Source organism: Corapipo altera, unplaced genomic scaffold (genome assembly GCF_003945725.1).
Source record: "Corapipo altera isolate COAL_440 unplaced genomic scaffold, ASM394572v1 2, whole genome shotgun sequence".
In the NCBI taxonomy this organism is placed as follows: Eukaryota; Metazoa; Chordata; class Aves; order Passeriformes; family Pipridae; genus Corapipo; species Corapipo altera.
In genome coordinates, this window is record NW_020884890.1 from 3,663,154 (window position 1) to 3,679,518 (window position 16,365).

General features: G+C 36.7%; 1 protein-coding gene across 1 annotated transcript in view; it reads right to left on the reverse strand.

The window, feature by feature from the left end:
* EYS (eyes shut homolog) overlaps positions 1-16,365 on the reverse strand; it is an 853,574-nt gene that overhangs the window by 708,691 nt on the left and 128,518 nt on the right. Inside the window, exons 6-7 of the mRNA XM_027644956.1 lie at positions 14,716-14,830; positions 827-986 (exon numbers count right to left, since the gene is read on the reverse strand). Of these exons, the coding sequence (XP_027500757.1) occupies positions 827-986; positions 14,716-14,830 (275 nt within the window). The remainder of the gene's footprint in view (positions 1-826; positions 987-14,715; positions 14,831-16,365) is intronic.

The following is a 16,365-nucleotide window of genomic DNA, read 5'->3' on the forward strand; positions in this document are numbered from 1 at the left end:
CCTAAAACTGCAGTGAATCACATTCAATGCTTCTCTTTCAGTTCCCTCTCTGACCAAAGATCGGTGAAGGATTTTAGAATTCAACTCAAATGAGCTTCTATTTAAAGAGTAAGGATGGAGGAAAACTCAGAAATTGTTTTCTTTGCCAGCTAAAAAACAATGTGGTTAATATAAGCTATTTTTTAGTCTTCTTTTCTGTCTAAGTAAAAGAGAAACATTCCTGAAGAACTTTTGTCAATGACTAACAAGTATCTGATAAAAGTGGTCTTAGTCCCCCTCTGAAAAACTTACTGATGATTCATAGAACCTTGAAGACTTGTTTGCTGGTCTCACATTCTTTTAGTCAAGTAAAGTGAATCATCTAGTCCCACACCAAATGAAATTGCATAAATCATTGGTGGTCCATCAAGGAATTAAAATAGGAAGTGGAGTTCATCTCCCAGAAAATAAATTAAGTTATCTGAGCAAATACAGGCTGACATGAACTAACAAACTTCCTGGACTACAGTACTTTAATTAACTAGATCTCCAGGAACTACAGTGATAAGGCAGACATCTAGCTCACATGCAGAACTTTTATGTGTAGACATACACTTAGTCTCTTAAATTGAAGCTGAAGCTTATTCTAGGTCTATTCTTTCTGTAACCTTAATTTAAAGATTCAAAACTAATTTGCAGATTCTGTTTAGATTTTACAGGCATCACAGCAGAGGGCAGAAAATGCAAACACTTCTATATCCCTTACTTTTTAAAATGCATCATTCTTATACTTTCATTTAAAAGGAAATGAAACTACAAACTTCTACATGATTTGTATATGCCTTACCTGTGAAATCACGAGGACACAAACACTGAAACAAAGGTTGTTCTCTCCGTTGGCTCATATCCATGCAAGTTGCTCCATCAGAACAACTGTTTGGGTAAACTAAACATGCATTTTCAGCAAATTGGCAAAATTCTCCTGTCCATCCAGGTGCACAGAGGCACTAGATATAACAAACACACAAACACAGAGAAAACACAAAATGAAAATGCAATGTGAAAGTTTGTTGAATTTTCTTTGGGTCTTGTATATTACTACCACATAAAGGTGTGGTAGTAAAACAACGCAGAGTTATTCTTTATATCTGTATTTGCAGATGATAAAACAGTTGACAGAGGCAAAACTCATCTACCATGTCTGTTGAAAAAGTGTGGGAAGAGAGGATATGTGAGTTGGAGGAAATGGCAAGATAATTACTCGCTGTAATGGATAGAGCTGCCTGCAAGAATAGAAGAACTGAATGTGCAGAAAGGATTTTAAAGGCCCGGAGATGAGGGAGAAATCAGTCAGTGGTGCTAACAAAGCCTGCAAGACAAACATAGTGGCCAACCAGCAATCAGAAAATGTAGTACAAGGTTTCTGTTGGACATTCTGACCCTATCTATTAAGTAAAATAAATAAAAATAATTTCTACAGAGGAAAGGGAGAGAATTGAAGCTTATATTAGCTTCTCAAAAGAGTCCTATGATACCCTATACAAGTGCCCTGATCAAATATAACTAGTAGTTTGTCCTGAATCCAGTTACAAGGGCAGTATAGCCAACAGTAGCATTAAAGTATTTTAGAACACCATGGTAGTGCAGCCAGTCACAATGAATATGCATTTTAGATGAGTATGTGTACAATGTGACCATCAAGGGGAGAGAGATGCATTGTAGTGACTCATACAAATAACAAAAAAGTTGTGAAAGAACAAGATTACCATAAGGCATAGAAAATCAGCAGAACATATTGCTGACTACAGAAGAAGAATTACTGCCAGGATACAAAAAGCCCCAAGGCAAGTAATACCAGGAGACCATCCTTTTTTTTAAGGGCAGGGTAGGGCGGTGGGAGGTAAAATAGCATAAAGCGTCAAGTACAAAGTGATAGAATGGAGACAAAGGAAGATAAACTCATGTCAGTAATGACTTCTTGCATCAAAGAGCTCATGAGACAGATTACCTTGACTTTGGGAGCTAAGAACCACTAGGGACCACAGCTGTCAGCACTAACTAGAAGGCATCATCTCCATGGTATTGTGTGATCACATATAATTTAAATATGTTACAGAATAGTAGTATGTAGGTGTACTGAGAATGTCTAATAATCTGTAAAAACTATGAACATTAAGTATGCTGTTTATCAATTAACCCATTGAAGTTTGTTTTAAAGTTTAAAATTCACCTAACCTATCACTCTTCTAAACATTTGCATTCAAGTGATCTCTTCCCTATCTGATATATATGTTTTATAAAAATGAATATTATTTAGGTGGCCAAGTGAAGGCTTTAAGAGAACTGCAGTGATGGTCACATCTCCCGAGTGACTGAGGTATAAGAGGAGCATGATAGCCAACACAATGTTCTCCAGCAGTTGCATATTCCTTAGTACTTATTTTCCAAATTCCTATCCCTGCGTTGCTCTGTTGTGACAACATCCGTTATTTTATTAGAAGCCACTCTACTCTTTGTCATGTTCTGGTTACATTAATCCACTCCCTCATTTTCCCTAGATGCATCCTGTCAAGCCCTTTGGATATATATAAGTACTGTTTTTTTGCCTAAGTAGTTCCTAGTTTGGCATTCCTCTATCATTGACGATATTTCTTTCCTCCAAATTTTACCAATAGGGTATAGGGACCTGGGAAACTTGAAAACAGATACTGCAAGTAAAAACCAGAGCAAAGACACTGAATATCAGCCACCTCATTCAGTAGTGGGCTTACATTACCCTTGCTCTCATATTTTTCTCCTGCTGTACCTACAAAAATGGGATTTATAGGATAGTTTCTCCTTTATGATTGCTGTTCACAAGGACATATTTGTAAAATTCTCATTGACTAGACTCAAACTTTTCCTAGTCACTAAACATTACTATTTATTGGTTAAAACTGTTTAACCAGTATTTTCTTTTTTTACATATTTTAAATCCATTCTGCAAGAAACAACTTCTTCAAATAAGTTCACTGAAGTTTAACCCTATTCCTAGTGAATACGTATTAACTTAAAAAATTATGTTCTCAGAGATGGAATTGGTGTTAAAACTACATTTACTTTTCATCTAGCAAAGTGATTTTTTTGCACCTGGGGTGAAACATATTGCTGGCAAGACAACATTCAGGAATTGTATCACTATTTCCAGACTATACCAGAGCTGTTTTGAGGATAATTGAAGGACAAGTCTTAGGGATGCTTAAGCCAGCACTTTCCACAAATGCCAAGCAATTTTTTAAAGATTAATTGTAATCATCTCAACAGCATACTGGTACAATAACCTGGATTTTTTTCCTTCTCGGTTTTCAATTGCCTGGTAAGATGACTTTCAAAATTAAGACATACATGTGTTTAGGCTACTCAGCCACTTTTAAAGTACATGGAGAAAATCCCAATTCAACCCAAAATTTAAGCATCAAACTGGGTATGAATGCTTTCAAATTTTGTTTTGCCTTCCATATTCTCTTGTATTGTTTTTTTCTTTGCTCAGATTTTCTTCTTTTCCCACTCCCTTCCCCCTGCCACCCCATTCCCCAAATACAGTCTGACTGTTGTGCATATCCTTGTAGCTGTTTATTTTTTTCAATTTTTCCTGTAGGTATTTTCAAAATTATGAACTGGAGTGACTGGTTTATGACAAAAAGTTTAAAGAATCCAGAACATGCTGTTTGGTAAAATGACAAAAAAAATATAGTATTTTAATTTTTCTGCATTGATGGAGCTATGAGAATTATTAAAGAAAATAAAATCCTTAGCTTAATACCAGAAAAAAATTCTGCTTGTATTTTTTTAGTACGTAAAGTACATTCCTAAGTAAAGTTCTGGAAGTCACTCACACTGGGAAGATAATAACTGCAAGAAACATATAGAAGTTTAGTTCATAGCTATCAAACCTGTTCCTTCTTAGTGAACTGGAGTAAAGGACTTATTTGGGGAGAACTTTTTAATCACTTCCTTCTTCAAATTGAAATATATATCTTTCTATGAAAGGGACAGTGATGATATTTTTTCTTCAAACTGTGTAAAAAAAGGAAAATTAGAAAATTCTATAGCTGTCAATAAATTATGATATGCCTGTAATTGCTAAAGTCTTAAAAATTTATAATATTAAATCATTAGCCTACAGTACACCAGGGTACATGAGTGACTTTTAACTTAAAAAGGGAAAATTACTTGGTCCTAACTTACTGTATCTGTGAAATTTGCAGATGACACGAAGCTAAGTAGTACAGTTGACACGCCTGAAAGATGGGATGGCATCATGAGGTACCTGAACAAGCTCAAGAAGAGAACCCATGGGAACCCAGAGTAAGGTTCAACAAGGTCAAATGGAAGGTCCTGCACACTGGTTGGGTGAACCCCTGGTATTAATATAAGCTGGGGGTAAAGAAATTAAGAACAGTCTTCTAGAGAGAGTTGGAGGTAGTGGTGGATGAAAAGCTGGACATGACCCAGCAATGTGCACCTGCAGCCCAGAAGGTTAACTATATCCTGGGCTGCATGAAAAGCAGTGAGGATAGCAGGCCAAGGGGGGGATTCTGCCTCTCTATTCCACTCTGTTGAAACCCCACCTGGAGTATAACATCCAGCTCTGGGGTCCTCATTACAAGAAATACATGGACCTAATGGAGTGGATCCAGAGGAGGGCCACAGAAGGATGGAGCAGCTTTCCTATGAAGACAGGCTGAGAGAGTTGGTACTGTTTGGCCTGGAGAAGAAAAGATTCTGGGGAGATCTTCCTGTGGCCCTTCATTACTTAAAGGGGGCTTATAAGAAGGATAGGGACAAACCTTTTAGCAGGGTCTCTAGCAATAGGAGAAGGGGTAATGTTTTTAAACTGAAAGAGGGTAGATTCAGATTAGATAGAAGGAATAAACTTTTCACAATGAGAATGGTGAAACACTGGGATAAGTTACCCAGAGAGGTGGTAGATTTTCCATCCCTGGCAACACTGAAGGTCAGGTTGGATATGGCTCTGAGTAAGCTGATATGGAAGATGACTGCAACAGAGTAGAGCTAAACGATCTTTAAAGGTCCCTTCCAACCCTATGATCTCTAATATGATATGTTGATTCATATGAAACCCTGATTTCAGGTAAAACAATTAAGGGTCTGGGCAGAAAAATGGCATAGCTTGAATTAATTTTTTTTTTTACTAGATTTAGTAAATTTACTAATTTTATATTCTTTCATTTCTCAGGTGGACATATGGGGTAAAACTACAATTCTATCTGTGCACATGTCATATAGGGATAGGGAAGTTAAATTTTGTGTACTTTGGGCAGGTGCCACCTCTCTTTACATATGACTTTATAAAATAATGAAACTTTATTAATATTTAATTATAACTTAGAAAGGCAAATAAAGAATGTGCATTTTTGAGGTTTTGGTAGTAAATGAAGAAACTGTAGATACCAAAGGATGAAAAATAATCAGCAAGAAGCTGCAGCATGTACTAGAAACTTACTCTACAGTACAGGAAACAGATGCTGAAGACATCATAAAATTTATGCAGCACATAGAAAATGTGTGTTTGATCTTACTGACATTAATAAATGGGCTAAAAAATTATTATAAGTCATGTCCCTCAGAAAAACACAGTGCTGAGTTGGCTAACTGAATTTTTATGGAATGTTTCTTCAGACATTCTCCATATCTCAAGGGGCCAGCTCCTTATTAGATAGGAAAGTCAATAAAGAAGAGATTTGGGGAATTTCTGTATTTTTGAAAAAGTGGTTTAAACTTGACACAGTTTGATTTTAGTTTCTTCTCAGAAGTTTCATTTAAAAATTAAACAGAACATGTTTATTGGTTTTATCTGGTGTGTTTTACTGTCTATTTATATTTAATGATATGCTATTCTAGTGTATCAATTAAGATACATTGTATAAAGATATATGTGTATTATGCCATCAGAGTTTTAATTAAATATTTTTCATTTGAATTAATTCTTAAAAAGCAGTACATCATATTTAGTTTATTACATGAAGATTTCTACTGTTTATTAACTTCTGTACAGCTCAGGGATAATTAACAGCACATATGAAATGTGCCTAGAGTGCTTTGATACTGTTTGTTTCAATAGCATAAGAAAAGCAGGACAAGGTGGTTTTGATAAAGTTCAAATTAAACACTGAAGAAGCAAAAAACTCTATGGGACATTTCAAAATTTATGTGAACTCATCTGTAGGATTACCGCTACTTTGTGAAAGAAAATTGACTAATTAACTACTGTAAAACTAGCCCCTAATGGAGGTACCTGACTTTGAACTTTTGCTGTTTTGAACACTCAGTTGGAAGGACAAACATGAGAGAGACATCAATAGAATTAATGATAGTGGCAAAGTGGCTTCACAGAGATGAGACTATAATGCTCATATAGTCCATGGGGAGAAACAGTAGGAGAGACTGTAGCTTTTTTAAAAAGGAAAATGACAATAATATGTTGTACATAAGTATAAAAGTTGCATCTGAGAACAGTAGATTTTGCAGTGCCAATTTCCATCACTTCTAGAATTGCTAGTAGAGCCGTTATAAATATTCATAACAATTTTATCACTCAAACCAACTGCTTTAATATATAGTATGCCAAATATATTAAATGTTTGTTTCCTTATGCCTTTTTTTATACTCAGAAAAAAAACGGGGATTGATACAGTGTAGAGGGCTTTAAAAAAGCCCTACTGGCTTTTTTTTTAAAAAAACCTGAATTTGTTAAAAATGTTGATTTTTTCTCTCAGTTGTTTTTTCTCAGCTATACTTCCTTTGAGTTCTGGATATGTCACCTAGAATTTATCTCTCCTTTCATACAATAAACACAAATGGCTTTTCTAAGAATAAGTTGGAGGCCTTCTAGGGCTATGAGATCTAAGCAGTATGATGTAGCTCCATTTTGGAGGTTATTGTTAATTCTGCATAGAGATGCTCTATTTCTGGGTTATAAATTCAGACAGGCTTCTAGGGATCAAGTATCATCAAAAAACATTAGGACTGAGAGTGACTCCTCAGTAAAGAACTTACAAAGGGGAGCAGGGACAGCAGACTTTCCACAAAGGCTGGCATAAGCTGTACTGCAGGCCTGTGGGGCTTGGCACTGCTCACCACTCTTCTGTAAAGAAGCAGATTGATTCCCAGCCTGACAGCTGGCTGATGAGTCTGGTTGTGCACCCACAAGGGCAAACCTCATCTGGTAGGGATGAAACTTGGGGCTCTGTCTGCCTGATTGTAATTTCTGCACAAGTTCTGTTGAATGAGGGCCACATACCAGCTTGACATGGGAAAAAAACACAGGAGAAGTTCCCTCCTCTCTCCTCCTTCCTTCATCCCTCCAGAAGAAGCATATTAGCTTTGGTGAAGACAATTTTTTATGCTAGTATACAAGTCTCTTCTGCTTTGCTAGAGAACACAGTAATCTTGGGACAGAACATATCTGCTTGTTTTTTAAACAAACTGTAGCAGTGTGACCCATAGTGTTACTGATTATTCATTTATATTCATAATTTTATTTTATCAACCATATATTCTCCTGATGCACACTTTGTTATTGAAATATCTTAGATCATCATAAAACTCCAAATATAAAATCTATGACTTTAAGTATATGGATGTGAGGAAAAAGATCAAAAGAATACAATATGAACAGCCACAGAGCCATCTGCAGGGCAAGATTTTAGATACCAATCTTTTCTGTTATATTATTTTTTTTATCCTGTTATAGTCAATCATACTATTTGATTAACACTATTAAATGTATGTCCATATAAGAAAGTAAAAATTTGGTGACCGTAGAACAATTTTCTGAAAGGAATGAATCTGGGTACCTGTTCTCATTAATCAGTGTTCCCCAGGCAAATTACTTGTAGAATTTAAAACTTTTACTTCCTTTTGGTTAGCTTCACTCTTCCTTAACAGCACAATCTACTTCCATTTTACTGTATGAACACTAGCCATAAATCAGCAGCAATTCCCGTTCCTCTTTTGGAAGGCACCAGGACATCCGTTGACAATGATTCCAACATAAAATTTCGCATTCAAGCGTCAGTACAGTTTCTCAAATAAATTTCAAATACTTGCTTTGGATGACCAACAGTAAGTGTAATGGTAAAATCCAGAATGATAATACCAATTATTTTCTCTTTCTTTAATGCTGCTCTAGTGTGTATTTGCTTGCCAGCACAGCTCTGCTTTTCAGGCAATATGTATAATCTGTTTAGATCTCATGTCAAGTGTAGTGCTGGCAAATGGACCTTACAAATGACACTGCTTTCACTTCATCTTTCAGCTTCAGTTTTTGTGTCTATATAATTCAATTCCTTTGTTAGCTGTAAGCACATACCCTTGCACAAATCAGTCATTTTGTTTTTCAGGAGGACGGGAGAAAAACATATCAACAAAATAGACTTGGGTACACTATGCAGACCATGTAAGCTGGAAGATAGCTACTCTAACATAGTAAGGAGTTGATAGGCCAAAAAAAATGTCCATGAATGAGCATTTTTACCCTCTGCAAGAAGTGGAAGGTATTTTTAATCTGCATGCCCTTCCATAAGAAGTGTATGGCAGAGCAGAAATAGGGGAGTATGTAGGGCTGCACCTTCTTCTCCCTCAGTTAAACTTCTGTAGGTAATCATAACTGGCTGGTGAATTATGTAAATTTCTACAATTCAGTGGTTTCTCTCTAGAAAACAAGGACACCTAGTATGCCAGAAAGATGACAGTCTTCATACCCACAACTTTAACACCATTGTGTTTTAGAAACTGTATTCCTTCCTAGGCTTCCAAAATCCAATAAATTACAGCTCTTTTATATTCAGAATTTACATTAACTTAGTTTAATATATATTTTTAAGTATCTTTGTTTTGGCTGATTGATTGATTGATTGATTGGCTGATTTTTGTTTTGATTTTTGGTTCTTTTTTTACTTTAATAGTAATGATTCAGGAAAAAACAGGGAATCTTAAGCAGGGATAATTTTTTTTAACATGATCTAAGCTACTTGCTATGGATAAATGGATAGTGATAGTTAGATACTTGATCCACCTTTGGGACCCAGAGGAAAGCTTTAGATCCCCAAGAGATTTCTTGTTTGTATGCCCTCTTTATCAGCTTTTACTACCCAGTCTTGTGCTAGAGGCTCTGCTGGAGCCATTTTAAATCACTGGGAGAACTCTAATCAAATCATTCCCCCAGGTGGTTAGCACCACGTGGCAGCAGTATGATTAGCATGAAACAAAAAAACGCTCTTTCTTCTCTGTCACTTGTCCTTTGGGAATTGCTCATCTTTTCTCTGTCTTCAGGTAAAGATAAGGGTAACAGATACCTATAACCATAAATTGCTTTAGACAATCAGATGGAAAGCACTGAGAAAATACTATCGACTGTAAAACAAGAGTACTGATTTTTCACTTATAAAATCTATTTAAGAAAAATAAGTCTCCATGAGAATAGAAAAGTCCATTGAAAAGTGTACGTGCAGATTTTTAAAAAATATTTTTAAGAAGAAAGTTATCATCCTGTCAGAATAGTGTAGAGTAATATTTTTATTGAATAGACTGCTAAAACCTGAAATTGGTTCACACTTCAGTGTATTTGTATAAGTATGGTTTATGTTAAACCTGTTTTAATTTAATTTTTTTTTTAAAACAGTGACCTCTGTCTTCTAATACTGAGTAGGTGGAGTTGTTTATTATGAGGTTGACAAACCAGCATAGCATTCATTAAAAGCTTTCCTATGGTATGAATATAAAAAAAGGAAAGCACTATATTTTCTTCAGAACTTCAGCAGTGATTATATAGATTTTTAAAAGTGACTCCAACATTGTAGCTGCAAAACAGGAGAAATTCAATAGCAGAGTTCTTGCAATAATTGATAAATCAATAGTAAAAAATAGAATTTTATATAGCAGCATTTTTTGACAGTGGAAGATCCATTATGTTCAAATATTGTGTTTATCACCTGTTAAAATCGTATGTCCAAATGATATCCATATCCAGATTTCTTAAACTGAGTTAAGGTTGCAATCTTTCTGTGCTTTAGAAACTACCTAACAAAGTAAATGTCATATCTTTGACCTTCTACAGAGCTCAAATAAAGTGGAGGATTTTTTATGTTTTCACTATTCATGGCAACTCTGGGAAATATAATCCCTTTCCTAACCTTTTAATATTCGTGGAATGAGTCTGCTGCATTGACTACTAGAAGCAATCCACAAAAAGGCCTTCAGCCTTCTGTGGGAATTATGGGGTTTGGATTCCACAGTAGCAGATCCTCATGAAATTTAATGTTTGATGAAGTTATTCACTAGGACAGGACAGATGTGACCTGGCATTGATCTGATGGGAAACTGCTGATACACAGCATTACACCATATTACCTAAAATTTTTTTGAAAATGCCCCTGGTATAATCAATAGTGCATGGAAGAAGCAGCTGCTCAGAACCATGCACAATATAGCTGCCTATGATAACCCTTCACTGACAGTCACAGAAGTATGACTACTTACAAATGCTTCTATATATACAAGTGGTTCATTTTTTTAACTACAGGGATTGTCTTTCTGTCTTCATCAATGGTGTGGTGTTAAGTTCTAATATCCACTTCGAGCTGAAAGTTGTCTTCTTTGTCATCGATTATCAGGAACAGTCACTACTCTGTAACTCATATTCTTTTTTCTATGCAGAAAGCATTGCATTTGCCTCTCCCAGAACACTTTTTTTTTTTTTCTAAGTAGTGCAGCCTACGAAGAAATACTGTTCTCATTTGTGCATTATCAATTACACTACCATTTTCTGTGGTCATCCACACACATAGAAGAAGAAGGGGGGTCCTGGAAACTACAGGCCTGTCAGTCTCACTTCAAAGCCCAGTAAAATCATGGAAAATATTAGTCTGGGAAGTATTGAAAAACACCTGGAGGACAACATAGTAATTGGTCACAGCCAGCACAGCTTCATGAGGGGAAAGTCCTACTTGTCAAACCTGATTTCCTTCTACGACAGAGTATCCACCCACCTAGGAAAGACAGTAGATGTAATCTTTTTGGATTTTAGCAAAGCTTTTGATACCATCTCTCAAAGTATCCTTCTGGACAAAATGTCCAGTGTACAGCTGAATTACCATGTTATGTGATAGGTGAGCAACTGGCTCACAGGTTGGGTACTAACAGTTATAGTGAATGGGGTTACATCAGACTGGTGACCTGTCTCACTAATCTGATGTTCCAGAGGGCTCCATCCTCAGCCCAGTTTTCTTCAACATCTTCATAAATGACTTGGGTGTGGGACTGGAAGGAATACTAAGTTTGCTGACAACACAAAACTTGGAGGAGCTGTTGACTCCCTTGAGGGCAGGAAGGCCCTGCAGAGAGACCTCGACAAATTAGAGAGGTGGACAATCACCAACCACGTGAAGTTTAACAAGGAAAAGTGCCAGATTCTGCACCTGGGATGGGACAACCTTGTTTGTATTCATAGACTGCAGAATAAGAGGCTGGAAAGCAGTGCCACAGAAAGGGACCTGGGGGTTCTGGTTGATGGCAAGTTGATATGAGTCAGCAGTGCCCTGGCAGCCAGGAGGGCAAACTGTGTCCTGGGGGGTTGCCATCAGACAAAGCATCACCAGCTGGTCGAGGGAGGTGATTGTCCCTCTCTGCTCTGCACTGGGTCAGTCTCACCTTGAATATTATGGCAGTTTTGGGAACCGCAAACACAAAAAAGACGTTAAGGCATTAGAGAGCATCCATCCAAAGGAGGGCCCTAAGGAAAGTGAAGGGTCTGGAGGAGAAGCCATATGAAGAGTGGCTGAGGTAACTTGGTTTGTTCAGCCCAGCGAAGAGGAGACTGAAGGGAGACTCATTAGGGTCTTCAACATCCTTGTGAGGGGAAGAGGAGGGGCAAGTACCGATCTCTTTACTCTTATGACCAGTAGCAGAACTCGAAGAAATATCAGGAAGCTGAGTTGGGGGAGGTTCAGGTTGGACATGAGGAGAAATTTTTTCATCCAGAGAGTGACTGAGCGCTTGAACAAGCTCCCTAGGAAAGTGATCACAGAACCAGGCCTTTCTGAGTTCAAGAAGCATTTGGACAACACTCTCAGGTACATGGTGTGACTCTTGGAGTGTCCTGCACAAGACCAGGAGCTGGACTCAATGGGTACTTGCCAACTCTGCATATTCTATGATTCTATGATTTATCTGAGTCATGGCAATCCAAGACACAGCTACAGTCTGGGTGGAGAAGTGATTGAGAGCAGCCCTGCAGAGAAAGACTCCGGGATGGTGGTTGATGAAAAACTAGACATGAGCTGTCAGTGTGAGCTCACAGCCCATAAAGCCAACTGTGTCCTGGGCTGCAGCAAAAGAAATGTGGCCAGCAGGTCAAAGGAGGTGATTCTCTCCCTCTACTCTGCTCTCATGAGACCCCACCTGGACTACTGTGTACACTTCTGGTGCCTCCAACTTAAGAAGGACATGAAACTCTTGGAGCAAGTGCAGAGGAGGGCACAAAGTTGATAAGAAGATGGAGCACCTCCTCTGCAAACACAGGTTGAGAAAGTTGGGACTGTTCAGCCTGGAGAAGAGAAGGTTACATGGAGACCTCATTAGCAACCTCCCAGTATGTGAAGAGGTCCTATAGGGAAGGCAGAGAGGGACTTTTCATCAGGAACTGTAGTGATAAGACAAAGAATAATGGATATAAATTGAAAGAGAGGAAATTTAGGTTAGATATTGGGAAGAACGCTTTTACTGTGAGGATGGTGAGATGTTGGAACAGGTTGCCCAGGAAAGTTGTGGATTCTCCAACCCTGGTAATGTTCAAAACCAGGCTGGATATGGCCTTGAAGAACCTGGTCTAGTGGGAGGTGTCCCTGTCTGTGGTCAGGGGTGTTGGGGCTAGATCATCTTTAAGGTCCCCCACAACCCTTAACATTCTATGATTCTGTGATTTCAACAGAGTTTCATATTTCCTACTATGGTAAAGTACTTTAAATAATTAGTACAAAACCAAATTGCCATGAGGTTCATTAAAATATAGGGGATAATAATTCTTAATTTATAATTATTTTCCTCTTTAACTATTCAGTCATATTTTAGTTAATTTATTATGGTTTATGAAAAAAATCTAAGGAAAATATTTAAATTAAAATAGCAACTACATCATAGATCTTCAAGCCTATAAGTCCAATAATATAGTAATATTTTAATCAGCTTGTATTTTTTCTAATTTTGGAAAAAAAATGCAAATTTTATCTTTGACAGAATTTTAAGGTCTTTTGCAACTGTCAGCCAGGCAGCTGGCCATAACAGACACACCTAAATACACAAACTGTGATATCTTCCCTTTCATACAAGAAATATTTAGAGAAAATGCCAGGACCTTGAATGCATCAATAGACTCTAATTGGCTTGACCAGCCTATAGTTATCTTTCTCTTCAGTACTTCCTTGGTGACCTCTTTCTCTCCTCTCACATGTTTAAATGCTGGTGTTCAAGCTGAGCTCTGATGGGGCCCAGCACTATCATCTTGGATCATCCTACTGTGAAAACAGAACTCACCTCTGAGATGTCATGTCCACAATTTCATTCATTTACCCATGAGCTGCATTTAAGCTCAGGCCTTTGAACTAGTTCTTTTCCAGGGCTGATTTTTTCAGTATGTATGGAACCAGCTTTGTATCTTGATGATTTTGATCTGCTGAACAAGCTACTCAGCTTGACCACAAACCTGCTTCATCACTACATACTTGTCTGGTGATCTGAAGTCTGATGGACTTCTGGGATTGCACCCTTAGTTGATGAGGTCACCATCACCACTAGCTTTGCTGTCGCCTTTGGTTCCAGCTCTCTTTCCCTTAAAAATAGGAACACTCTTCCTATTCCATGACGTAAGGAATAACTGCAGTCCTAATACATTTTGTCTGAACACCCAAACAGATAAGTGGATAGGACTAGATAAATGGCCCTAAGTGACCCTGCTTATGCAGGGTGGTGGACAAGGTGACCTCTAGAGGTCCTTTCAGACCTCAATCATTCTGTGATCATCAACTGTTATTCACAGAACAAGTAGTGGTTGAGCAACCTTTAAGTTGTTCCCTAATACTACTGCAGGAGAAACTATTATTTCCTCTCTTTTTACAAGCTATGGCCAGAAGAATCTTGCTACATGATGGATCTTGCTTAACATTTTCAGGAGCTATTCTGAAAGTTAAAACTAGCAGATTTTTTTTTCAAATTGTCAGTTTGAATGAACCTCCTACACTACAGTTTCATCATAAAACTTTTAAGATTGTATTAAGTTTAAATGTGTTTATGTAAGTAATTTGATTCTGGTTAAAAAAATGGCAACAGATGTTCTTAATTCAAGCAATGTATTTTTAAAGGCTGAAACACAGCTGTGATTATCATCTTTGTGGGTAATGGCACTGGACCACAATTAGTTATATATTATTTTTATTATAAAAATATACTTCAGTTATCTTACTTAATACAGCACTAAACACGGTCTCAGTAGAAAAGTAATAAAAAATATCTATATTACCCAAGCAAATTGTCCTCGTGTTATCGATTTAAATAAAAAAAAAACTACAGAAGTATGCCCCTCTTGTCTCTTAGAGTAATGAATGCTTTTCAAGTTCTGCTTGTCGGAAGCTTTTATACTTTGGAACACTGAATAAGTTTAACATGTATTAAATTACTTACAGTGAATCCTCCAATTATATTAAGACACAATCCTTCATTCAGACAGTTGATGCTGAGCAGACTGCAGTAGTCAATTACTTCCTCACAGTTCTTTCCAGTGAATCCTGGCATGCAGCTGCAAATACACAAGTGTATTTTAGAGGACTTGCATTTTAAAAGTTAATTTTATTTAATTATGTTTCATAATTCTATTAAATAATGTTCTTGCAGTAACAAAACAGATCTCATATGTTATTTAAAATACACAGAACATGTTTTCAAGGAATTAAAAATTAGTTGCATAATTCTGAATAATTTTGCTTTCCCATAAAATAATTATTTCATAGACTAAAGCATTTTCATATCAATATAATCTTCCAGAAAAAAAACAACCAGAATGAGATATTATAAATAAACAGCTGTAAGCAAAGTAACAAGGTTTTGGGAAACTGTTAGAACGAATAGGTCAATTAAAGCACCAAAGAGGAAAAATTAGAAATATGATGATAAGTGAGTTTTAAAGTAAATAACATCAATCATTGCTAATGATTAAATGGTAATAGATAATGACATGCTTAATTAAGTATGGAACAATGTAGAGAGAACAATGCATAGCTGGTTTTGTGTTTGTTTTATTATAATTCAGTATTTTCTTTAAAGAAGAAAACTAGCATTTTATTTTTGTGACGGTTTGATGGTTTGTTAGTTCCATGTGATGCCAATGGAGCTGTGGGTAACTCTTCTATGGTAAAAGGAACTACAGAAATTTATTCTACTTCATGTCAAGGCTTATTAGTAGTAGGAGAATATCCTTTTCTTATGTAGCCCTCCAGTGTTTAGAAAAAATCCCGTATACACAAATAAAAAAGATGATATTTAAATGGATAGTAAACAAGTTTTATTCAAAAGTAATAATGGAACAATGTAGAAAAATATTTGGATATTTATATCCTGATAGATACAAATTGCTGTCAAACTCTATATGTTCTCACCGACATACATAGCATGTTCCTCTGTCTAAAGACTCTTTCTGGTATCGTGTAAAGAAAAGATTTAAGAAGAGAAAGGAAGCAATATGAAAGTTTGTGTTTGTGAAGGAATCCAAAAGTGATAGATGGGATGTTTCCTCTTAGCTTTTTCCAAGGGGTACTTTGTCAAATGACTCAGTCCAGAAGCTGGAAATCATGAACATGAAACAGGTTTGCTTCTGTTTCTCCTATGTTCTTGTTCCTAATAAATATGAGTTTCAGTCATGTTGCTCATGTTTCCCCATTAAAAAAACCCAATTCCATCCCTGTTTTCAAAACGTATCAAGTGTCTTGGAGTTATGCAGTATACAAAAGTAAAGGATATATTTTCAATAGCAATTAGCTGGGCAACAACATTTGATAGAAAGTGCCTGAGTTGACCATACTGTCTAAATCAGCTAAAGAGATCTATCAGCGGGTATGGCTCTGCCTCTGAGGAATGCACAGACACATCTAGCATGTCCAGAGGCTACAGTCACTAATTAACCTTAGTTAAATATTAAACAGGTTGGATTTAATAAGAAATCACTGGAGACCATCCACATAATTCACACAAAGGACCATTTGGACAGAGGTAGATAAATATGGGAAAAACTTCTCTAAATAGTTGTATGTTTTGAGGCTGGTCACAACCACAGGACAC